The sequence below is a fragment of the Sesamum indicum genome, linkage group LG6 (assembly GCF_026168435.1).
Source record: "Sesamum indicum cultivar Baizhima isolate 11 linkage group LG6, ASM2616843v1, whole genome shotgun sequence".
NCBI lineage: Eukaryota > Viridiplantae > Streptophyta > Magnoliopsida > Lamiales > Pedaliaceae > Sesamum > Sesamum indicum.
This window is the reverse complement of record NC_142662.1, coordinates 22,689,630-22,715,084: the sequence shown is the minus strand read 5'-3', so window position 1 is coordinate 22,715,084 and position 25,455 is coordinate 22,689,630. Positions and strand designations below refer to the sequence as shown.

Below are 25,455 nucleotides of genomic sequence, written 5' to 3'. Positions count from 1 at the left end.
TTAACTCAGAAAACCAGTACTAGCACCAATCAAGAACATTCCTTACGTCTAATGCATCACTTTTCCATTTGAGCTGCCTCAGCCCGACCGACTGACCATGCAGAAACTCAGCATGACAAGATTAATACAACATTATAAACATTAGAAACAGTGCATCATCAGTTAGAATATTGTGATATTAGCTTTTACAACAGACTAGAAATTAACAAGGCTAATATCATTGTTTTTTTTCTGGCAAATATTAAATTTGCTGACAGGTTGAAGATTACGTTAACAAATTGGGACTGGTCAAGAACTAGTAGTTAACAGATCATCATCAGTCCAGCATCTCTACTGATTAGTGCAGGTAAGCAGTCTGGTAAGGATAGGCATTTCCAAAGAAGTTTCCATGACTTGGAGAGAAGTTGTAAGGGGCAGCACCCATAAATGATGGAAGATGGTGGTCAGTTGGTCCAGGGTAAGCATATGGCCTTTCATAGATGTATTGTGGATACCTATCAGTCATTCTACCATGGAAATTCAAGTTCTTGTCGGTGGCAGCATTAGCGACTCGCGGCGCATGACCAACGCCATTGGCACGGGGTCTTTTGGACTGTGGTTTTGCAACTTCTGTTGCGCGTTTCTTGTCTGCCTTTGCCTTTTCAATTTCAAGAACCTGTTTCTGGAGGTGCTCCAGAGGGAATTGCTCCTCGAGCTTATGATCTTCAATGCATTTAATCACAGATTTAAGTGCAGCCAGTTCTTTCTCGTTCACATCACTCTGCAACAACAGAAAGTATTTACCTAAATACCTGATGAAAATTGGGCTGCAACAACTTTAAGTATCTAGAGCGAGCCTCCAAACCTGAAACTTCCTAGAGAAGCTAGAGCTGATTTCCATTATGGCAGGATCCTAACAGTAGTATCAGTGTAAAATATTGCAAAAAGTAATTTCAACATGCTGTCAGCTTAAGACAGTATATTTTGTCACAATAGCGGTTCATCTCTTAGATGTAGCACAATGAAGATCAGTATGTAATGAAGTCTTTTGTAATCAATTTAAATGCATTCCTCCTTGAGCCATATAAAATGTTGTTGAGTCTGACGGTTTAGGAAAATATGATAACCACAATGCTTAAGAAACAGACAAGCAGATAAAAGCATTACTGATTCACCAAATTCAGCAGAGAAACAGACCTGTGTAGCAGCTGACATATTTCCAGGTCTGGGAGCTGATGACACTTTTTTGGCCTCAGACAAGTATGTTTTTAGTAATGAAATTGGTGAAAACTGATCAGTAAGCTCAAACGCAAAAGTCAAATTGACAGCATCAATCAGTCTTCCATTCTTAATCAGCACATCAATCACACCTGACAAGCCAAAAGTGAAGGGCACAAAAAGTTGTCATATCTCCGGATACCAGCAATATTAAGCAAAGATTATGAAATTTCCAGGTGTTCTGAAAACAAAATACAAAATCAACATAAATCAGACAGATGACAAAATCGGAACTCCTTTAAGTAGGAAACAAAAATGATTTCACTAAAACAACATACAAAATCAACATAGATCAGACAGATGACGAAATCGGAACTCCTTTAAGTAGGAAACAGAGTTAAATCATAGAACATTTCAGGAATGTCCTATAGCTATCAACAAAAGGAACACCCATTTCCCAACCACCCACCTTTTTAGAAAAAATAGTTTTACAACTAAATTCTTTCATTTTTGAGGTTTAAGACTTTAAGACAAAGTTTCTGGTTTGTTTTCTCAAGAAGGTAAATACACCGAAACATGGAAATAATATGGTGTACATACACGGTAAACTAAGACTACATTTCTACCATGCACCATATTGTAAATAGGGTGTATGAAGTCGTCAACCAAAGACAGACAATTTAACACACTGAATTGACTTAGTCAGAGAAACCAACCTGGCATTTTCTCCAACAACCCAAGATGACGGCACAATTCAGCTGTTTGGCGACGGCGGGAAACCATAGGAATCAACTTGATCAAGCTCTCCTGATCAAAATCTGAATTAATTGCAAATGTAGCCAGAAGTTGCAGGAATGCATGTGCCTCTAAAGAATTTCCATTGCTGGCCTCAACATCAAGATTATCTAACTTTGGTTTCCATTCTTCAGCAATAGATTTTGCTCTTTCCTTAGCATTTTCTGAAATAATACCAGAAAGGGAGTCCATATCCAAGTTTACAAATAAACTGGTAAGGCACTCCATCAGCATGATACATGTTCGGCGAAGGCCCAAGAGATTTGAATCCTTTCTAGCATCAGAATTTGGCATGTCCATGCCATAGAAACCCTTCAAAGAGTCCAGAACCAGAGAGGCAGGGTCAGTAGCAGCCTTGAGGGCAGCCGGAATTTCCTCCCTTAAAGTAGCCAGATCCTTGCGGTTGTCTGATATAAATTTGTGCAGGCCTTCTGAATTCATCTCTTGGCACAGTTTCAATAGCTCAGGATAAGACTTCACTGGCACAGTCATACTTTTGACAGGCTTTTCCGTACCATCCATATTACTATCAGCAACCATGCCATCAGGTATCTTTTCCACTAGAACTGGTGCTTCAACTTTGTTTTCACTATTGGTGATACTTGAATCCACAGAAAATGGCTTCTCATGCTTCTGCATAGCAGACAAAATAACTGAGACAGCAGCATCTCGCTTCTCCTGAAGCCTCTGAAGGGAAGTGTGTTCCTTAGCCATGACAGCTGCTTTACGATTCTCTAACATCTCTTTGGATTCAGTTACTTTGGTTTCAAACTCCTTTTCTTGTTCTTCTAGTTCAGTGAAACGCCTCTTCAAAGACTTCTGAAGTCCATGAAAATGCTCCTCAAGCTGCTTCCATTTCAAATTGAGAGTGACAGCTCGGTGACTTTCCAGTTCAGCAAATGCTTTCTGAAGCTGTTGTATCTTAGAGGCTGTGGAGTCCATTAGAGTGGTGCGGGACAAGTTGTCTTCCATGACATAGAAATGCTGGACAAAACATAAGCTAATTATCAGTTCATAATGTCAACTGAAGAACGAGATAAGTTGGAGAACTAATCAGAATTTCCAGTACAAAAACAACAGAGCCATACTTGGAACAATCAAATCATATGTACTCCTCAAGTTTGGCTTCATATAAATATCTTTCTATTGGAATGAGTGTGCACACAGGAAAATATAAGATCTTGAATGGGTACCCGTTTCTCATGCAACCAAATCAAGAGACCTTTTGTTTTCCGTACTATTCCTCTTATTATGCTTTCTGACCAAGATCATCTGCTCTATAGCATCTTGACCAACAAGACCAAAATGTTAAAATCAGTTTAAGTTTACTTCTGAAATATCCAACTTAAGCCAAAAAGCTTTCTGACCAAGATCATCTGCTCTATAGTATCTTGACCAACAAGACCAAAATGTTAAACTTAGTTTAAGTTTACTTCTGAAATATCCAACTTAAGCCAAAAACAAACTTTCAATACAACAATCCATTAACATTTTGACCTGAGCCAAATGGCAAATAGCCTACCATATATTACTTCAGAAGTATTAACCTCCGCAAGTGCACTACCCTCAGGACCCAGCAACCACAAATGAACAGTTGGAGCACAAAGTGGAACACTAAGGCAACTTAATCTCTGAAACATATATTAAAATATAAGCAGAGTAACATCTTAACTCATTTATTCTTGTACTAATCTAATAGCTTAGAGCCCAAAGCTTTTAACTTACCAAGTACAATACTTACTAGCAGAGCAGCAAAATTGAAAATATGACAGTTGAAATATCAATACAATGCAATGAAAAACTTTCATCCATTTATACAAGGTAGCAACTCTCACACTCAGGTTGCAAACTATTCTGGAGTTCTATTGCTATTTTGTATGAAGCATACAATTATCAGTTCCTATTTGTTCACCCTCAAAACCTATGATCACAAAAGAGCAAAAAGACTGAAGATGAAACTAGAAAGATAATACATTCTACTTTGCAAAACAAAATAAACATTTATCCTCGACATTCCTAATTCTTTTGTGCATTTACTTTTCAAAATTCTACTCTACAAATGGCTCGTTATGCATGACTGCTATGACCAGATTACTTCTTACGGTAAAATCCAACAGGAAAATGCCAGGAAAAATAATATCATCTTAACAGTATAATGATTTCAACAGTCCGATGTGCAATATTAATCAACATATCTGTGAAAATGCAATGAAGTTAACAAGAGAAAAAATATAACGTCATTTAAGAACAAATTAAAGCAAGAATGAGAACGAGAATTCAGGCAAAAATTAGAATTTGTGCAAAAGATTAAAAAAATATCCATCACCAGAGTAGAAAAAGTGTGCATACCTTGTAGAAGAGCAAGCTGAAAAAGGAATGTGATACTTGAAACAGTAGACACACTGCAAAAGTAACCATCAGACAAACAAATGCTTCAGCTGAAATTGATCAAACAGATTCAAATGCAGCTCAAGCAATAATTTGAACATAAATTGACATATATATATTTTCATTTCCAACTCAAGTCAGAGTATCTTAGCTTAACTTCAGTTTTACTATAGTACAGGATAAACAAGAAAGGAAAAGCAGCAGCTCCCCTTCCCTTTTTCTCACTTCTGTTTTCTTTTTTTCTTTATTCATCAGTACAGTGATGGATTATTGGTTACTGTCTTTCCTGCTTTGACAAATAAAATGGTGATATTGATAAGGTCTTGACAAACGATAGCAATGTTACTTATTACCAAGCAATGAAAAAACCAGTTCAATTGCTAAGCAGTTGAGGTAACATAACAACGCAAAAATCAATCATCAAACGCATACCAAGTAAAATGTTCTACAAAGAACTTGTCGACAACAAAATTAAAATAAGGAATAACATACCAACCAAAATTTGAATATAAGAGTGAAACTCAAAGGTAAAATATTCATGGAAGAATTTGACAAGTCAATATAAAAGAGGAAACTGAAATTGAAAACAATCCCAGCTATAAATTCACCCAAATGCACGTCAAACCCAGCTGCTGATACTTAGATCAGCAAACACACGCTGCAAAAAGACAAATTCGCCACAATCATAAAAGACAAACACGACGAAAAGTATTAAATGCAGCTGAAATTAGCAGTAGAACAACTAAATTTCCAAAATCATACAGCATTCACTACCAACGAGAACTCAAATAGATAACAGAAATCAGATACAAAAACGAGAGTTGATCTGCAAGTGTAGTGACAGAGAAAGCAAAGAAAAAGCAGTAAAAAACACAGAGCTGAAACTCACCGATCGTCGGCGGCGGCGGAAGGCGAATGAAGTGCCGCGATTTACGACGGAGAAATAAGAATTTCAGGCCATCTGTAGGTAGGAGCGAGGAATTATTGCGCGGATAGAGAACCCCTAGAGAGAGAGAGAGAATGTTTTTGGGGAAGAGGAAAGTGTGCGCAGGGAATGAGGGGTAGTATTTATGACAGGGAGAGAGTCTCCGACAGCTACACGCACAAAAGCACGCACTCGCACACTGACACCACATGCACTCTCCCTATGACCTTTGCTTTTTTCTTCCGCCACTCCCTAAATTGCTATTGCCAATCCTCTGTTACTTCTCGCTTAAATAATTTTCGTTCATCATGTTTGGTTATTTTCTCCGTGGATAGGAAATAGGGCACATTAATTGGGCTTATTTATTTAATAAAAAAAACAAAAAAACATAATTTTAAATTTATTAATAATTTTTATGTTTTTCAACATTTTCTTAAAAAGCCGAGATGTCATACACAACTTTCCTTTTTTTAAATTTAAAATTTATATTTATTAATCGTTATAATTATTAGTTAGTAATTATAGATTCAAATATTTTACTCATTCTAATCAATAATAAATTTTAAAATGTATTGATTGAAAAAATGAAATCAAGAGTTACAAATATTATGCATATGTTAATGACCGTCCGTCCCATAATTGCGCTAGTGGTGTTAGTGTTGAGGTACTTTTGTTTCCTCATTCACATTCTGTGTTGATTCATTTTGTTGAGTATCATCATCACTGGCATATATACAACCGACTTGATGATGTTGTAAAATTGGGCTCCACATAATCACGATATGCACTAAATAATAGAAATATGATTAGTGAGATGTTATATTTTGGTGTGTAAGGTTGATTAATACCCACGACAATATCAAAATCAATATGTGCAGAATAAGCTTCCGCATAACCTAGCATGTGTGAAGCTAATTGAAATCAATCATCTTATTGTGACGGTTGAACCACGTAGCAATCTTGATGTGAATGTTGAGATATATACAGTAGAAGGACCATCTATATGCACTCCAATATTATCATGTTCAACTGATACATTCGGATACAACTTCTCCTTTGTTTGTGGGGGTGTGCCCAGGACATTCTCGTTTGACGTTGCATTTTGTTATGATTGTGTGATCATCTCATAAATATTTTGAGTTGCGGCCTCGAACTGATCCACCAATTGGTTGAACCCTTCGATATCATGTGGTCTAGGACGACCACTTAATCGAAGGGATGTATCTATTCAGCCTGAAGTATGTAGAAAATAGTGAATTTTAATATAAAAGAAACGTGTTTAAAATAAAGTATGTTTTAGTATATAACGTATCACAAATTGCAACATGGGTGCTTCTCTAGATTGATACCCACTTTCTATTCGCCTATGAGTAAATGATGATATGAAATAACGCATTATATTATTGTACCACTCCCAATATCAATGTTCTGTATGTCTACCGTTAGAAATGGGTGATCGATGCACAATGGTATTATATAGTCTCTATCATTTATTAACATATTGTGTATGTTATAGTACCAGTTTGTGTCTATATACACTTTATATGAGAATTGATGCAGACTCATACCGGAACATCTGTCATTTCCAAAATATTTTGCTTCATTTCAAATTGACGAAGAACTTGTTTGGGATCATACATTTCCACAATATAATAGAAGATCAGAGGATATGTTGTTGCTGTTGGGACAGGTACAATCCGACTCCACATATGAAATAAAGCATATTATAGAAGGATCAGGCAATTCAACAAACTAAAAGACATGGTACAGTTTGAGAATGACCCGTAAAGTTGTTTATGGCACATGGGAGAGCTTAGCCTGAAAGTTACTAAGTTACATAGGAGCTCTCCGAAAATAGAATGAGGGAACGATTATTGAATAGGAGCACAAAACTTTCCTACAGTAAATGGTGTATATGTGATTAAATACGTCTTTTGGATGTTTAAACCATGTTTTGAAGGGTTCTAATTCCAAAGTCATCAGTATAGATAGAACCCATTTATATAAAAAGTATAAGCACTACATGCCTCAACAGCCACAAAATGATTGGTTTCAATCGCTTTCATATATATTAAGTCATACAAAAGCTTATTTCTCACATTTAGATCTTGACCTTGGCCTTGGCATTGATCAACTATATGCACCAAGATATAACATTTCATCAATTCCATTTTCATCATTTAGTGCATATCGCGATAATGTAGAGTACAGTTCTACATCTTCATCAAGTCGGTTGCACATTAATTCGGTGGTGATGATAATGATGAACAAAATGAGCCTATACAAAATGCGGGCAAAAAAATAAGAAGACCTCGGCGTCCACACCATATACTCAATTGTGGAACAGGCGAACATTTTTAATATTCGTATTTCGTTATAATATTTTGTAACAAATTGGTTGTAAGTATAATACAGTAAAACCTCTATAAATTAATAACGACCATAAAATTTTATTAATTTATCGATAAATTAATATTTTATTAATTAAAAGATATTAAATTCAACAAATTTAGTACATATGTATTGAAAATAAATGAATTCATATATGTTTCATTGATTATAATTCATTCATCAATCAGTTCTTTGTAACTAATTAACTATATTCATATATAATATCAATTCATTGTATACAATTAACTATTATATTCATAGACGCATGTATCAATTCATTGAAATTACTTAAATATACATGTTTACATTAATTTGTTGCACTTAATGACTTAAATAACTATTATAGCCAATTAAATATATTCATGCATGATGAATGAAACATATACTACATAAATCTCAATATGAAAATAAAATAATTCATATCATCCAACTATGTCTTCTCATCTAAAAGACATTGCAAAATCATCCATGAATGATCAAATGCGTAAAGCATTACAAACTTCATATTTTAGCAAATTACCATAATATTTATAATTGTACTATTCATGAATTATCAATTTAGAGTTTTAATGGGACCTAATATTTATAAAGGAATTTTCTGAAAAATTATTATCTTATTATCTTATCGAATTTGATGATTTTTTTACAAAGGTCCAAGTCGGAACTGAAAGATTTTATTATTTTAGAGAGTTTATTAATTTATAAAGTATTAATTTATAGAGATTTTACTGTATTTAAATTATAATTAATAATTTTAATATAATATATATTTTTAAAAAAATGGGATCGTGGATTTATCCACCACTGGACGTGAATTTTTTGTTATTATAGTATTTAAAAAAATATTATTTATGTACTTTTTTATAATAAATAAATAATTCAACCACGTCCAACTGGCAAGACATGTCAAGTGGTTGACTTTTGACGAAAACTATGATCATGTTTTTGTCCTGACGAAACAAAAATATAATTATAACATTACTCGTCGTCGAAGAAAGAACAACGAATTGATTGTATGTCACGCAAAAACTGTTGCTTTTCAAAATCATCAGTTGAATTCTCTATCAACTCTACAGCCAAAACCATAACTATAGGTTTCTGCTGCTAATCTTCTCACTGCCTTTCCCTCAATTCTGGGCCGTTTCGATCATAATTACTCTCTCAAATCCCGTCAACTATCAGTCATCTGCTCAGTCAATCTACCCCTCACAGAACCCATTCTTTTCTCCCAAAGTTGATCAAGAATTGGTATATTTGCCTTGCAATTAGTTTTCCAACGATCAAGGAGAAAGCCTAGTTCAAGAACTGCCTTTAATTTCAGTTTTCGATGGAATCCAATCCGATTCCCATCTTTTCCACCTTCACTTCCCCGTTTGAGGGCTCTCCCAAGATGAGTGATTCAAGTTCTTCGACAAGAAAACCACTGAGTTTGTGGCCTGGGATGTACCATTCACCAGTGACACATGCTCTCTGGGAAACAAGGTCTAAAATCTTTGAAAGGCTTCTTGATCCCCCACTTGATGCACCCCCACAAAGTGAATTGCTCACAAGAACCCCTTCCCAGAGCAGAATGACTATTCTCTACAACTTCTCTACTGATTACATACTGAGAGAGCAGTATAGGGATCCTTGGAATGAGGTCAGAATTGGGAAGTTGCTTGAAGATCTTGATGCTCTGGCTGGTACCATTTCGGTCAAGGTACAATGGACAACTCTTGGTTGGTGTGTTTAGCATGAAATTCTTGGAGATGATGTTCTATCTCTGCATTCATTTCTCTCTGTCAGCTTTCGGCAATAGTATTTGTGGGTGTCTGTATGTTTGTTTATGCATATATGCAGATGATGTTTTGGGTTAATGCATTGCTTTTTTGCCATGTTTGAATAGTTTGAATGGAAGGTCCGATTCTTTGCAGTTTTGCTGGGAAAGTTGTATTTACAGCAAGTATGATTTAGTGTTTTTGACAAACTGATCATGATGTCAAGTGCTCTGTGTAATCAAAGCATAGACCCATCTCAAACTGCATTTTTGACCGGCAATCAATGATGTGAAGTCTCATTTTGTGTCGATTTCCATTGCACTTGATAGAAGTTCTTAGATATTCAAGTTTTAGTTGCCTATTATGGTGATAGGAGTTGTTGCTATGAAATGCAAATGGTATTCACGGATTGCTGGATGTTGGCAGTATATTATTTTCTTTACAGCCTTTCTTTCTCCCATGTCTATTAGCACTGTTCAGATGAAGATAGCACAACTAGGCCACTCCTTCTGGTGACTGCTTCTGTTGACAGAATGGTGCTGAAGAAGCCCATCAGTGTCGATGTTGATCTGCAAATATCTGGTGCTGTTACTTGGGTTGGCCGGTCTTCTATTGAGATTCAGCTTAATGTCACTCAGCCTGCTACTGGTACTCTTCCTATTACCAATACCATGACCCTGCTTGAAGTTACTTTAAGGTTTCACTGATGCTCTTGTTTACAACTTAGAACCCTCCCACCCACAAAAGGAGTAGGAATAAAACCCTCCTAATGTATGTTGTCGGCTGATTTGGGCATGTAAGGTTCTATGGTAAAAGCTTTTGTTCGACTCTGGAGTCATCCGATTCCATTTTATCCTTAATTTAAAAAAATTAAAAGTATAATCAAATGGTAAGTTTATTAAATGGTCCATTCTGTCCTTGGATGTATAGTTGGAGTGTGACGAGTGTCTTTCTGGGGCCAATACTTGGAGGATTTTTTCAGGAGAATATTTACATCTTTAAGACGAACAAACGGAATGTACATCATCTATGCTTTTATTTCTTTATTTACGTTCATGTTTATCAAGTGTGCACATAATTAATAGTACATTCTTATGGTATATGCTCAATTAATTATGATGTGATTTCTGCTTGCATAATGCTAAAACGTGTCGTGTAAAGTCTCTGTAGTTGTAAGGGTTTGGTTGTAATGCCCTTCCCACTAGGAGTGTCCTTGCGATGTTTGGAAATGGTGATAAATGTGTATGTAAGGCTTATAATGTTAAAAGATATTTCACGGAACTGAATGAATTAGTTCCTGCTGCTATCACTATATTAAATGCATTACTTAGAAACAATCTTACAAAATGCCGTAGCATGAGTATCATTACGTTTAATGTCAAAAACTTATACACTAGAATGATTTCATCAGCATCATCACTTGTACAGCACTCTTGAGCATTGCTCGTCTTTCATGTCTTCTAGGTCTTGACATCTTCAACTCTTTCATCATTGTATATCATACGCAAGTAGTTAGAAACGTGTAACGTAAACAAAGCATTTCCAAAGGCAGTTTAGATGTAATTTTGAATGTTCAATGGGAAGAAGTATAATGTAGCTATGTCAGAGAGGGTATAGGTGAAACTAGCCTTTATATAACCTATATGCTAGATTCAGGGCTTATTAATCTTCATGCAGCAATTCCTTAGTTTGCAATTGTAACTCATGAGGAATCTTTCTCTTGCACCTTTTCTCCTAATCTTTAGTTTCTAATGCGGAGAAGCCTTCCTTCACAGGGACAGCTGAAGCCACTGATTCGGTTGCACTAACTGCCAACTTCATTTTTGTGGCTCGCGACTACAAGACAGGCAAAGCTGCTCAGGTGAATCGGCTGGCTCCTGAGACAGAAAGTGAAAAGCTACTCTATGAAGCAGCAGAAACACAGTATAAACTGAGAAAAATGAAGATTAGAGATGAGCATAAGGTGATTGAGATTGAGAATGGAGGGATTAATAGATTTGAAGCATTACTGGCTGAGGGACGGATCTTCTGTGACATGCCAGCACTCGCAGATAGAGACAGCATTCTTCTCAAAGACACTCGCCTTGAGAACTCCTTAATTTGTCAGCCACAGCAAAGAAACATTCATGGTCGGATCTTTGGAGGGTTTCTGATGCACAGAGCTTTTGAATTAGCTTTTTCAACAGCTTACACTTTTGCAGGCATGATGCCATCATTTCTGGAAGTTGATCATGTTGATTTCCTCAGACCAGTAAACTTCTCCTAGTGAACTCCATTTTGTTTTTACTTTCATCTTCCCAAGTTTCGTGGAGTCATTATGTGGCTATCTTTTATTGGTAATGCAGGTGGATGTTGGAGATTTCTTGCGATTCAAATCATGTGTGTTGTATACAGAACGTGAGAATTCAGATCAGCCGTTAATCAATGTAGAAGTTGTTGCTCATGTTACGAGGCCTGAATTCAGGTCTACTGAGGTATGCATGCTCTCTTCAGCAAACGAGCTTGACTTGCAGTAAATAATCTTTGTTGAATATCATTGAGCTTTTTTACTAACCCTTGGTCGATGAATTCACTGAGGCATGCAAAAAAAGACACTGAAACAGTTCCGCTACTCTTTTCTGCTTGGTCAAGAAGCAAAAAATTGTTGATTGAGATGCACTGCCTTACTATGTTTCTAACTAACGTGGAGTTAAATGTCTGTTAATTTCTCTGGCAGGTGTCAAATAGGTTTTACTTCACCTTCACTGTTCGGCCTGAGGCAAAGGCAAAGAATGCTGGCCAAAGGATCAGAAAGGTGGTTCCAGCAACGGAGGAGGAAGCACACAGAATTGTTGAGCGCATGGACGCTGATTCTTGGCAATCGATCATGCACGTTAACCACTGAACTTCACACTAGGCACTTTGCCGCATCTTATAGTGTTCTTGCTGTAATACTCGTAGGAATTTTAGTCCTTGCATATCTAACCAGTGGAAAACTCGAATACGAGCAACTAATCTTAATAAATTCTTGTATGTAAAAGTAATGAGAAACATCTTATGAAATCTGACTATATGTTGTTCCTGCTTATGAATTAGTGACTAAATTTATCAGCATTATTGCATGTTATTATACTGAGGAAATTGCTTACTCCATTTCATTCAGTTTTCATACTACGGCTGCACTCTGCAGATTATTTTGTATCTTATTCTACTTATTCTACAGAGCTTCAGAGGGTAGTAAGTGAAATTCCAAGAGGTTATTTTCCAGAGAAATGTAAATTATATCTCAACTAACTAGATAAGTAACTGAAATAAGATGAAGCAGGAAAGGACGATGACATGTAAAAATTAATGAAAGGGTTGAGAATTGGTAACCTCGAATCATGCTTATTTACAGCAAGATTTCCAAAACCAAAATGCTTTACAGGAGAAATACAGAAAAGAATACCACCCTGTCAATATGAGTCCCTGTTGCATCAAAAGATTTTTCTTTGTATACATCTATAAGACCTGAAGGTTACAAAATCTTGTACATTCAATCTATATAATAAATACAAAATGTTACAATGAAAATGCTTTTACCTAAAAAGTGGGCAGGCACTATCCCAGGAAGCTCCTGCTGACCGCATTGTAAATGGACACTTTTCAATTTTCATTGTCAGAGACACCTGAGAAAATGCGACCTCATGTGAGAGCTAAATGTTAAGAACTCTCCTCATCAGAGGAAGTGTGTTGCCGTTCATTGTGAAACCCCCCTGAAACTTGCTGTAGCAATGGGTTAACTGGAACTGGAAATTTGTGGGCATAACTGACTGTGGTTCTTTCATTTATCATCCCAACTTCCTTGCAGACCCGATCTAAAATTGTCAAAAAGTCTCTCACGATCATGAAGATTCTGAAAGGATGAGCCTCTTCCTTGGCTGAGTTTCCATGAAAATATTCAGTTATTTCCTTCACCAGAGACAGAGCAACACTTTCTTGGGCTTGGATCCTAATAATTTCCTCCTCAGCCTTTTTCATGAAGCTGTTCATAGAGTCAGAAAACTTATTGGTGTTGCTTTCCTCCATCGAAATTGGTTTGTTTAATCTTATAACCTCTCCTATATTTGCAATTCCTTTTGAAAGCTTGGATACGTCGCAGCTAAGCACTTCTGCATCCATAGCAGCAGCTTTCTTTACATTTGATAACTCGGAACTGAGACCCGAAACGACTTGGAGACCCAGCTTTCTGCATTTGGCATCATCATTTATGGCAGAGGTCTCAGTTGCGCTCCCACCATAAAGACGAGCACCTTCGCTTCTAATTATTTCCTGAACAACAAAATGTAGAAGTGTTGTTTTCCCATCAGCTCCCTTGACATCAACAAGCTTGAGGAGTGTATCAAGTTTGAAGGCATGTGCGTCACCCCGGTTTGTTCCCACATTCATGCGGTTTCCAGTCTTCAGTACTGCTTCCAGAAGTTTGAGAAACATCCTGCTAGTCCTCAATTCTTCACAAGCTGCCTGTAGCACCAAAAATCTCTAAGTTGGCTTCATCGAGCAATACATATAAGTATAAATGAAGTTTCTACCCATTGTTCAGTTTCCTTCTTTTCTGGTTATGAAGTTTATAGATTTATAGACCAAATTGGATAACTTTGGGTTTAACACTTAAGTGGGCGCTACTTTAGCATATCACATCTTAACAAAGTAGACATTATAAGCAATCAGATACTGACAACAAACAACTCAGCCCATCTAAGGCAGAATCACATATTAATTAATAATGTAATGATTCATTCACAGTTGTAAAGAAAGTTCTTTTAATCCATGAGAACAAGAAAGTATGAAGTGAATAGAGACCTAATATTTTGGTATTGACAGGACTACCATACAAGCAAACAGATGAACACATATTTAAAAGGTCCCAAGCGGTCTCCACTGGATCCATTAGTTCAGTGTAGCTATGTTTGGTAATGATATTTCGTCAATCCCATTACAACTCAACAGTTCAAGTTTCTAGGCATCAACACAATAAAGATTCCAGACTAAACCTGAAAGTGGATATTTAAATGAAATAGTACCTCAAGAGTTGCAAAGGACTTTTTGAGGTACTCAACCTCAGAGTCAAAATTGGACACGTATAACATTGCATCTACTCTTTTGAATGCGTTGGGTATATCAAGAACGGCCTTCAAAAATCTTTCTGCAGCCCCAAGCTTAGTTGGAGAAGCATCTTTATATTCTTTTAACTTACGCTCTTCTTCCTTAGTTGGTGCCATCTTCAATAAGCTCTCAAGAAGCTCAGTACCAAGCATATCTGTATTGCCTGATTCCAAAGGTAAAATGAAATAAGGCACATGTGTACAGGGAACTGAAATCATAACCATAAAATTTCTGAAATATTGTTGCCTTGTTACCCTGATTTGAACGTGCCAATTTCTTGAAAGAGATCTTACGGCAAAAATGAACGAATAAGCTACTTCTCAAAGTTATAGCTAGTCAGAGAAACTAAATATGCATATCTGAGTGCATTTTGACCACCAGGAGTATGATTTATTGAAAGGATGTCACGCACTCCAAAGCTTACAAGAATTGAGGTCACTGAAATACAACAAACTTTAAAGCGGAGAGCATGAGAGGTCAACAGAACTCAAAGTAAAACAACAGGGGGGAGAGAGAAAGAGGGGCGGAAGACATATATATTGCCCTTACTATCACATAGAAATGTATAATTTCACACAGCAATGTTCTCAACAATTTCGGTCTTTCCAAACAAGAAAAAACCCAGACATAATTATATTTAAGTTTTTATGTTAAAGACATCGAACCCAGCAATACGGTAGACTACAACCAACACAAACACATCAAGTGCATAGGTGTCTTCCACAATAAGCTAATCACTAAAAAAGATCCACATAATCTTGGAATCCTAGAACCATAAAAGATGCTTAAAAATACCTTCCAGAAGACCTTCGCAAACTTCCTCTACAGTGACATTGAGTGCCCTCAACAGAATTGCGATATTCTGTGCCTTCTTGGGATCAAGAACCCTATTACCATTGTCTTGGCCGGGAGGGGGAAGAACCTGCCACCTATTTGTTTCCTTTGGCGTTGGTTTTGGAGTATTCACAACAAACAATGTCTCAATCATCTCCTCATTCAATCTGCACACAGTTCAACCGGCAAATAGGCTATTAATCAAACTACATTCAACCAACAGTTACACATATTAATACAACTAAACTAACAAAATGAGAACACAATTTAACTCCAGAAATGACCATATCCATAATAAGAAGTAGAGAGAATCATACTTAAAAGAGCTGCATTTGAGTTGATCCCACACCATTTCCCGATCAGAGCTTGCCCTTACTTTATCCCAATGCAATGGCTTTAATTTTGGTTTAGGAGTAGCTTCCTCATTCCGCTCCACGCCCTCACTTGAGTGTTCTGTTTCTTTAATTGTAGATCTTTCATCCTCATCGTTCTCCCCAACTCCTGAATCTTTTGGGGGCAACTCAAATGGAGAAATCACCGTGGGGGTCCTGATAGAGATCGGTCTCAAGGGCGTAACCGATCCGGGTGGCTGGGAAATGGGCTTTTTGGCAGGAGGGGTTGGAGTTCTAGGACTATCCCATACTTTACTCAGTGGTGGTGGCGGAGGCGGAGGCGCCGGTGGAACAGAAACTGGTGGTCGAGAGGGAGCGGAAAGTGGTGGTGGTGGCGGTGGTGGGGATTCCTGACGATTCGAGGGAGGAGGTGATGGCGGTTTCAGAATAGAACTGGCATTATGCTGTGCACGGCTGCCAAACCTCACTGGAGAGTCCACACTCCGATCTGATATATTCGAAATCCGTGGCGACGACTCTTCGCTTCTCCTAGAGTATCTATCCGGCGACGATGAACTTGGTGGTGACGGTGATGCAGACTCCTTACACATCGATCCTCGAGGGGGAGGGGAGGTCGGCATTTCCCGATGCAACAGCCCAATGGTCTGAATCTCGATTAAGTCAGGCGACTTGGGCATTGAATTCCTCGGGCTCAAACTATTTGCTGGGGACAGACTCAAGGAAATGGACCTCACCGGAGACCCGGAACCCGATCCAGAAACCGAAGAAGAGTAGGTAGAGGAAGAATTTGAAGTAGACCCATTAAAATTCTCCACTTCTATGGCGGCAAATGCCCTTCTAGAAGCTGATCCAGTGCCAATAGAACTCTCCCTGCCGTTTAACGAGCCTTTGGGAGAGAAAAACTCTTCATCTTCATCATCTTTACTGGATGCAACATCAGCATTATTTCGATAATTCCGCCGGAAACTCTGTTGCGTGTTCAACGGAGGCAACGGGCGGAGCTCCGGCGAGTCCATTTTCCGCGAATTAGAAGCATTGATATCATTCACCGTGCTACTGCCTCCATTACCGGCAATGCCGCCTCCAGCGGCATGTGAATTCACCAAAGTACCCAGGTATAAGAACTCTGAGCTGGTCTGTGAAGGTCTCTGAAGCTTCGGAAGGTGATGGTTACTTGGAGCGTGGTGGCTTGTAGTCGCGGTGCTGTTGCTATCGGATCTTTGGGTTTTCGAGTGGTCGAAGGATGATGATCTTTGGTTTCTGTTGCGCCTGCGAAGGTGGAGGAAGACTGCAACGGCGACGATGGCGACGGCGACGACTACAGCAGCAACAGCGGCTCCGATGAGCTTGGAGGAGGCGGATTTGGATTTGGAGGAGTTGTGAACGTCGAGGGTGGTGATGTTGGCAGGGAAGGAAGCTAAGGAGGCGGGGGAAGGGGGCGGCGGGGGGGAGGGGTAAGATGGGAAGAAGGGGGTGTTGTTAGGTGTAGAAGAAGAAGAGAAGGGATATTTGGGCGTGGATGGGGGAGAGGGGATAGGGGGTTGGGATGGGGGGACGGAATCCTCGGGGAAGAAGGGTTGGTGGAGAATGCGGCGGTTCTGGAGGGGGGCGGCAGATAAGGGGCTGAGCATCAAGGATAAAAGGAGGAGGAAGAAGGTGGTGGTGGAGGGCGGCATTCTTGGTATAGTCTCACACTCTGCGTGCTTGACAGAGAGAGAGAGGGAGAGTAAATGCAAGAATTAGGTGTGAACAACTGAAGGTGTCGGAGACGGTATTCACATTTCACAGAGAGAGAGAGAGAGAGAGAGAGAGAGAGAGAGAGAAATCTACATGGGGAGAGGTGGAGGAGGAGGAAAATGGAGAATAGGAGAGAGAGTGGAAAGGAGAAGAGAGAGAGAGAGAGTAGAGTTGGTTTTTATTACAGTAATAGTAAAGAGTGTGATTATTAGTATTAATTAATTATGATTAGAAGTGGATTATTGTTGCTTCTTACATTGCATGAATGCATACAGCTAAGATTCTGTTCTGCTGCTGCTGGTGCTGGTGGACCCCCTTCATGCTGTTTCTTTCTTTCCCTCATTTCCCTTTCTTTTCTTTTCTTTTCTTTTTTTTTTTTCTCTCAATGAAATCAGCAAAAAGTAGGCTTTGACTGGTAATTTTTAACTTTGAGGTAATTACACTCAAACCCACAGGTTTTCCTGTATTTGTGAAACCACTCCTTATTTTACGAGAATTACATAACCAACCCAAGAATACAAACGGAATTGCGTCTCCACTATGTGTAATGGCCGATATCCTTGTAACTGATCTATTATCGCCAAGTCTATCTGCATATGAATCAATACAAGGATTAGGTCGTACTTTTAGTTCCATCAAATGCTTTTGTAAGATTCGAATCCACATTATGAGTATCACTACATTGAATTTTAACCACTAAATCACAATCATTAATGGTGGAGAACAGATAGATTCTTGATGAGGATCGATTAGGACTGTTTCTAGTCTAGTTCTACTGAAATTCTTCACCGTAAGCCTATAAATATGTGGGCTAAACTCATTATTCAATACATTTTATCATTAAAAGAATATTTTTTTAATTTGATAACTTTACTTAATATTTCGATGAAGGCGTTGCGTCATCAATTGTCTAGAAGATTATATGTGGTAGAATAAAGTTATTGTACAATTTGCACTAATCAAAATCAAATACAAGTACGGCGGAACATGTTGTGCAAGAAACGCCCCTGTGGGCATCTATTTAACAAATACGGATATAATTTAGTCGAATTTGAGCTAAATTTATTAAAATACTAAGATTAAAACTCGAATTTATTTTCACAAACCCTTGAACTCTTTAAATTTGAAATTTTGAACTCAAACTCAAACTTATTTTCAAAATATTCAATTCAAGTTTGGATCATTTGTGGTCAAATCTATTCATGCTTGAGTAATTTTTGTGATTTATAATTATTATATTGTGAATATTATTTGTATTTGGTAACAATATTCTCATGACATATAAAAACATAATCATATTCATTATGATAAATTGATGTGTAGCTTGTTTATGCCTGCTGAAAAACAATAAAATATATGAATTGTTAAATTATAACATTATTACGCTTGTAATAAATTATATTTCTCTTTTAAAAAAATTATATTTGCACCCACTTTGAAAATTCTGTGTTTACAACTGTATCCATTTGATTAGGTTTTGAAATAAATATATCAACTTCTACTTTACGGCTCATTCAACAATACATATAAATTACAAACAATATGACTAGTTTTTTGATTCACCAATGACTGTTTTTTACACAATAATAAAAATTTTAAAATAATATATTATTACAATCACACCTGACTTTATATATATATGTGTGTGTGTGTTACATTATCCTTTATAAATATTAAATATTATTAAGATATTTTTGTCACGAAATTATACAGAATGCTAAATGAGAGTCAAAATTGTAAGTTTATATAATTTTCTGATTGATTTCAGCATTTTCAGTCCAATTAAACTCAAACAAAAAAAGTACAGTGGCAAACACAGAATGCTCCGAAGGGGTACTAGTGTAATTTAAAACAAAAATAGATCAAAAATGGAATTTTGTATTTCCGAGGGGTTTTATTGTAATTTATCCTAAATTATATAACAATAAAAAAATCGGCGCAAAATAGGTGGACAAGTTTCCTCGAAAATCTCTCTTACAACCCAACAAAGATATCTTGCACTTATGAGCATTAAAATCGATTCAAAACTAAGATTATTATGAAGAAATGAAGTCAAAGTGTTCATTTTTAACTTCTTACTCCAAAAAAATGTGTCTGAATTTGGATTGAACTAAGGATGTCTCCTTGCTCCGATTTTAAGTTCAAATTTATTTTAGTTCAGCTGCGTTCACAAACGTTCGTAAGAACAATATTAGATAAGTTTTGATTATAATCCTTAAATATTTAGATTAGAAAGGTCGAACGGGATAGAAAACGAGAGTGCAAACAAAACAGTAAAAATTATAAGTTACGTCACTGAATTGTATATTTATATGCTTTGTCAAGCTGTACGATTCATCATGAATCGTTAATCCAGATTTTGAAAATCAAGTATATCATCAAATTTTAGTTGGGTCGGGATCGAATAAAAAAGATGCAGAACGTGAAGTACACGAATCCAGGGCCATTTAAGCCGTCGAGATTATCTTTGATGACTTATTGGTCATTTCCAAGTTCCCGATTATAGTCCACACATCACCGACGATGTCTCAATCTAATAGTTAAGGTTGATGTCCTATGAATAAGTTTGAAGTTATGGGTTCGAGTCCCACTAAACGTGTGGGTATTTATTCCACTTAATATGAATTTATTGATAATTAATGTATTATTTAATTTATCAAATTTTTTTTAGGAAATCAATATTTATTGATATATTGTGTTAATTGTATTGCTAGATATAATGGGAAGCTTTTTCATGCCATAACTTTTTTCTTGAATGATTGAGTATTTATTTAGTGTGCAGATTGTGGATGGGCACGTGACTCTATATACATCACGTGCTACAAAAATCATTTGAGTATTTTTTGAACATGTGATCAGTTCTTTTTCTTATATTTAATTTTTTATATAAATGATAACTATATAATTACATTAATATTTCATCGAGCAATATTATGATATAATTATGAGTAGAAATTAAATTGCGATTCAATTATTTAATTTATTCCGGAGTCTCAATATGATAAATTAGATCAAATTTAATTTATTATATATCAAATAAAGCAATAATTTATAGATGATCTAATTTATGTCTTTTGAAATATTATACATACATTCATCAGAAATATCGACATAATTTACACAAATTATTCTTACTTTTTAAAAAATTACACATGCATCCCTATAAAACGTTAATATTATTATATAAACCATTCCTATTTTTAGACTGGTAATGGTGAATTTTATAATTATTTAAAATATAGAGATGATTTGTGTAAATGGATTGAAAGTTAAGGATATAAATGTAATTATTGTGATATAAAATATAGATGGAGTATGTTTTATGAAATGATAATGGGAAATGGGGTGGAAATTGTGAAGTTGAGTAGTTGTTGAAAGAAAAGCACGAGAATGGGTATGGGCAGTGGAGAGTCAATAATGTGCGCCAATAAGATTAGCGACAATTGCGGCATTAGATGTTGAGCTGCCAGTTCAGCGACTTTTGTTCTTTGTTATACTTCACAATACATTGCACCTCTTGATACATTTGGAGTGTTGGAGGTCAAGTGGTAGTAAAAGTTAGGAATTATTTAAAATAAAAGTGAATTATGAAAAAAAATTGAAGTTCGATGTTTGAAAAAGTGATTTAATATTTATAAATTTATCGATGGAAAAAATATAATTTTGGTCCGCTGATATATGGGTGGTGGCAGTTTCAGTTTAAACTAACTCGAAATTTGCAATAAGGGCTGTAATTTATGAAAATCGACAGTTTCGGTCTAACAAACCCTAATTTAGCCGGAAAGTTTAAAAATCACCAATTTCTAGATGTCGCGTGCCGATCATGTGACAAATTCCGCCAAATTAATTGTCATTTTTCATAAATTACAATCCTTTTATTGCAAATTTCAAATTAACATGGACTGAAACTGCCACCACCCCTATATCAGAATATCAAAATTACATTTTTCCCATTATCAATGATTAGGTGCAGAAATTGGCAGAGAGTTGTTTATAACTTTTATTTTAAATCACTTTAATTTAAATATCTCAATAACAATAGAAAATATATATATATATATAAACATTCTTTTCTATTTATTTTTGATAATAAATTAAAAAATATTTATTTTAAGCTGTTACAAACACCGTACTACTCAGTTAATTAAGACATGTGGTAAACATGAAAAATTAGGTTTGTGATAGAAAATAAGGATGTCTGAACTCAACATGGTACAACTCTTTGAGGATATGTTAAGAGTTGGAATCTTGTGCCTTTGTTATGTTGCTAAACATATATAAACCAACTTTTAGATCTAAGATAAATGTATTTAAATAATTAATAAAAGATAATTATTCATAAAAAACGTCAACATTATTTATACAAATTATTCCTAATTTTTAAAAAATTGCACATACACCGCCCCAGATACGTCAACAACATTACACAAACTATCTTTACTTTCTGACTATCAGGAGTAGTTTCTGTAATTACACAAAAGATAAGAGTGGGTGTAAATACAATTATTTTGATAAAACATGTAATTAGTGATTATGCATCTTAACATTAAACTCCCTAACTTCACTACTGGTGAAGTTAGTGGTGTTAGCAGATGATTTCTACATTTATTAAAAAAAATGTATTATTCTTCTTGTTGAGACATAGACTTACGTATGCAGTCACCCTACATACTATACAACAGAGATTTTTAATAGTCGAAGAAAGGTGTTCTTATCGGTGGAGTTTTGAACTCTGTAACTTGTACATAGTGTATTAGAGTCACATGAAGGTGTCGGACTTTTATAAATCAAGAATAATATTGTCAGATCAGTAAGAATACTTTACTGTAGTGGGTTTGAATCCCTTTAAAAAAGAGAGTAAGATATCCGCAACTCAATCTAAAAAAATTATTTGAATTTTTAACAATAATTTGAATTATTTACTGCAACGAATATTTCTTTCGTTTCTCTTCAATCCCTTCAACCTCGATCCACTTTACAATAGGAAAAAAATTGTATTTTTCGTTCATAATTATGCTTTACACATTTTTAGTTCTATTGCGTATGGAATTATCGAAAATAGTCTCATAATTATAAGAATTCTTATTTTCAATTCTCCTACCAACTTTCATTCAAAAAATTAACCAAAAAAAAAAAATATGTGGCCGTTACCCATCAATTTTCAAATGAAACCCGGCAGAATGACTGAAAAATAGATATTTTTTACAAATTATTAAGTTATTATTATGAATCCGAGAATATGTTACGTTAAAGTTATAAGACTAAAAATTATAATTTTTTATTTATAATATAAAGCAATTATAGACAAAATTCGTGTCTATTATTGATGTAGGTACTCATGTCTTAATGCTCGATCGATCGATCGGTTTATACAACATATGGCATTTGATGTTGTAGAAAAAATCCGCAATTACTACATATATTCTTCGACTTTATTTGTTGTTTTAATATGAAAATTATATATATATATATATATATAACTTATTTTGGGCCTATACATGTAAATATCATTGTAATTATATTGTTGTCGGGACGATTATAAATTTTCTTTTAGGATACAATAAAGTTAACATTCGAAGCTTACAAATAAAAATTTGAAACCCTTATTTTGGGGAAAGACGAGGAATTTATTGGAGTATTAGTTAATTAAAAAATGATGATTAATTATGACACACGGAATTATTTTTTTTATAAAATAATATATTTCATCTTTTTAGGCTAATTATCGTGATCGTGTAATATTTGGGACCGAGCTATATATACTAGGGTTATTATTATACACATGCATGGAAAAAGGTTTGTGCGTGTTAATGTTTATCGTTGCTCTGTGGTCGTCAATTTACTTGAAAATAGATAAATAAATATAAAACAAAACGGGCAAAAAATTAGTCCGTAAATGCAAGTTAGATAAACTTAATACATATTTTCAAAATAAATATTAGAAAGTTCCAAAAGAAAAAAAAAATCTTTTACTACAATAAGATAGTCAGAATATATTGATAGCGATCAAATCATAAATAATCCTCTTAAAGACCATTTATACCTTTTAGAAGATGTTAATATGATCAAACACGAACAAGAATCATGTTTCTTTATTTCAAATCAGAACGCCATCTATGAATGCTAATGAAATATAGCTGGTCAGCTACACCTCGTCTGTTTCTACTCAATCAGACGTAAACGTCAGAGGATTTCAGTTGAAAACCACCGCAACGAGCCTAACGTGTCTTTAATTTCAAGTTGATCAATTACCCCCAAACTGAACTTGCCACAACCGGCTTCATATTGAATCTGTAGCAAGACCTTAACACATCAACTTAGACCTCAGTCCGAATCATCAATCAAGATGGCATTCTTAACTGTGTTTTTTAGTTGTAAAATTATATGATTACGTCAATATTTAACAAACTAGTAATAAATCAATTTAATTCATACATCAAAATAATTATGAGTGATGAGACAAATACCCACACATCTAATGATGAAATCTGAAGTTATGACGTCGGACTTGCTCATAAAATCTTAATATTAATTGTTTAAGCAGTAGATTAGGACAGGGCAGGTGAGGACATGTTAATTGTTGATAAGTGGTTATCAAATATGATTTCATTAGTGACAAGTTGAAAAGAGTTGGAGAGGAAGATTTGACCATCTGCCGAATATAGCAAAAACAATAATAATAAAAAGGGTGGGTGATGTGTAGGTGGTGGCACCGACACCTTCTGTTGCACAAACAAAACAAATAGATTAATAATGTTTTGTTTTATATTATTATTATTATTTAACGCGTCGTTTATGTATGTATATAATGAATTATTTTTTTTATATTTTAAAATATATTAAAAATAATATTATAAAATATATATAAATTAATACATTATATTAAAAATAAAAAAATATAAAATTTAAAAAGTTAAATAAATCAATTATTCTATTGGTCGAAAAGCATTTTTAATTTTATAAAAAATTAATTTAATTATTTGTAAGTGTGAAAGACCTTCTCTTTTTCATACACAGTACACATAACATAGTAATAATAGTAATAATGATAATAGTATGATGATGGTTGGATTCTTTCTTGGTACAGACACACACATTTATGTGGTCTTTTCACCTCTTTCTCTCTCTCTCTCTCGCCGACTATGCATTTCGCCATACCCCATCATCCATTAATTATTAATAAAATAAAAATACATTTTATACCCCTAAAGTATAATGTCCTTATCAATTATTCCTTAAATTAAAAAAAGAAATTCAATTACCCTCTATTCTTATGATTTTTCTTTAAATTAAATAAAAATTAAAGAAAATACCTTTGACTATTAGTAATATGATATATTTATTATAATGCCCTCTATAATTTAATATATCAATCGATTTTGACTTCAATTTTTACGCATTTATGATGTTAATAAATTAATATTGGATTAATTATATTAATTAGACCAATGTTAGTATTTGTAAATTAAAATATATTTAATAAATTTATGTCTGTACATTACATTAGATAATTCTAATGACAAAAATATTACAAGTGATCGTCGAGCCTATTGTTTTGACACCCAAACGTCAAGTAGGTAATTTGGGAGTTAGAGGTAATTCTTTTTCTGTCTTTCCATATAGTAACTCAATTTTACCCCTTTGCTTAACCTTAGGTTCAACACGTTAGGTTTGTCAATACCCTAAAATACCAGTACGCAAAATTTTAATATGCAAAAATGCATCTTTGTTTGTTAACTGAAAATTAGTGATTTTCTAAACGTTTACTGATTATCAATACAACTATTTATATACTCGAATTTAAAATAATTATTTTATACTTAATTAATTTATAAATATTGTAGTTCAATAATTTTTTTAAATTGATTGATATATTAAAGAATAGAGGGCATTCATGTGAATATATATCATATTATTAATAGTTAAGGGTATTTTTATTAATTTTTATTTAATT

General features: G+C 35.0%; 3 protein-coding genes across 3 annotated transcripts; 1 reads left to right on the top strand and 2 right to left on the bottom strand.

The window, feature by feature from the left end:
- Positions 1-121: 121 nt before the first annotated feature.
- On the bottom strand, positions 122-5,503 carry LOC105163790 (FRIGIDA-like protein 3). The gene is made up of 5 exons (XM_011082257.3): positions 5,270-5,503; positions 4,342-4,394; positions 1,914-2,976; positions 1,177-1,349; positions 122-760 (listed from the first exon to the last, which is right to left on the bottom strand). Exons 3-5 carry the CDS (start codon positions 2,962-2,964, stop codon positions 338-340), a joined length of 1,647 nt encoding a protein of 548 aa, XP_011080559.2. The 5' UTR covers positions 2,965-2,976; positions 4,342-4,394; positions 5,270-5,503; the 3' UTR covers positions 122-337.
- Positions 5,504-8,689: 3,186 nt separating this feature from the next.
- On the top strand, positions 8,690-12,573 carry LOC105163792 (Thioesterase/thiol ester dehydrase-isomerase superfamily protein). Its single transcript, XM_011082260.3, has 5 exons — positions 8,690-9,395; positions 9,924-10,101; positions 11,229-11,704; positions 11,799-11,927; positions 12,170-12,573. Exons 1-5 carry the CDS (start codon positions 9,024-9,026, stop codon positions 12,335-12,337), a joined length of 1,323 nt encoding a protein of 440 aa, XP_011080562.1. The 5' UTR covers positions 8,690-9,023; the 3' UTR covers positions 12,338-12,573.
- A 230-nt stretch (positions 12,574-12,803) lies between these two features.
- LOC105163793 (formin-like protein 1) lies at positions 12,804-17,651 on the bottom strand. Its single transcript, XM_011082261.3, has 4 exons — positions 15,729-17,651; positions 15,373-15,578; positions 14,496-14,740; positions 12,804-13,935 (listed from the first exon to the last, which is right to left on the bottom strand). Exons 1-4 carry the CDS (start codon positions 17,438-17,440, stop codon positions 13,135-13,137), a joined length of 2,964 nt encoding a protein of 987 aa, XP_011080563.2. The 5' UTR covers positions 17,441-17,651; the 3' UTR covers positions 12,804-13,134.
- Between the last annotated feature and the right edge of the window lie 7,804 nt (positions 17,652-25,455).

What these genes read in the sequence shown, in the direction of transcription:
- LOC105163793 (XM_011082261.3), bottom strand. Translation starts at nt 17,440, where the DNA reads ATGCCGCCCTCCACCACCACCTTCTTCCTCCTCCTTTTATCCTTGATG. An exon ending in CTCAAATGCAGCTCTTTTAA is followed by an intron (nt 15,579 to 15,728) that starts GTATGATTCTCT and finishes AACTGTGTGCAG; the next exon opens with ATTGAATGAGGAGATGATTG. An exon ending in TTGCGAAGGTCTTCTGGAAG is followed by an intron (nt 14,741 to 15,372) that starts GTATTTTTAAGC and finishes CTTTGGAATCAG; the next exon opens with GCAATACAGATATGCTTGGT.
- LOC105163792 (XM_011082260.3), top strand. Translation starts at nt 9,024, where the DNA reads ATGGAATCCAATCCGATTCCCATCTTTTCCACCTTCACTTCCCCGTTT. An exon ending in TGTCACTCAGCCTGCTACTG is followed by an intron (nt 10,102 to 11,228) that starts GTACTCTTCCTA and finishes CTTCCTTCACAG; the next exon opens with GGACAGCTGAAGCCACTGAT. An exon ending in CTGAATTCAGGTCTACTGAG is followed by an intron (nt 11,928 to 12,169) that starts GTATGCATGCTC and finishes TTTCTCTGGCAG; the next exon opens with GTGTCAAATAGGTTTTACTT.
- LOC105163790 (XM_011082257.3), bottom strand. Translation starts at nt 2,964, where the DNA reads ATGGAAGACAACTTGTCCCGCACCACTCTAATGGACTCCACAGCCTCT. An exon ending in GTTGTTGGAGAAAATGCCAG is followed by an intron (nt 1,350 to 1,913) that starts GTTGGTTTCTCT and finishes TTGGCTTGTCAG; the next exon opens with GTGTGATTGATGTGCTGATT. An exon ending in ATATGTCAGCTGCTACACAG is followed by an intron (nt 761 to 1,176) that starts GTCTGTTTCTCT and finishes CTGTTGTTGCAG; the next exon opens with AGTGATGTGAACGAGAAAGA.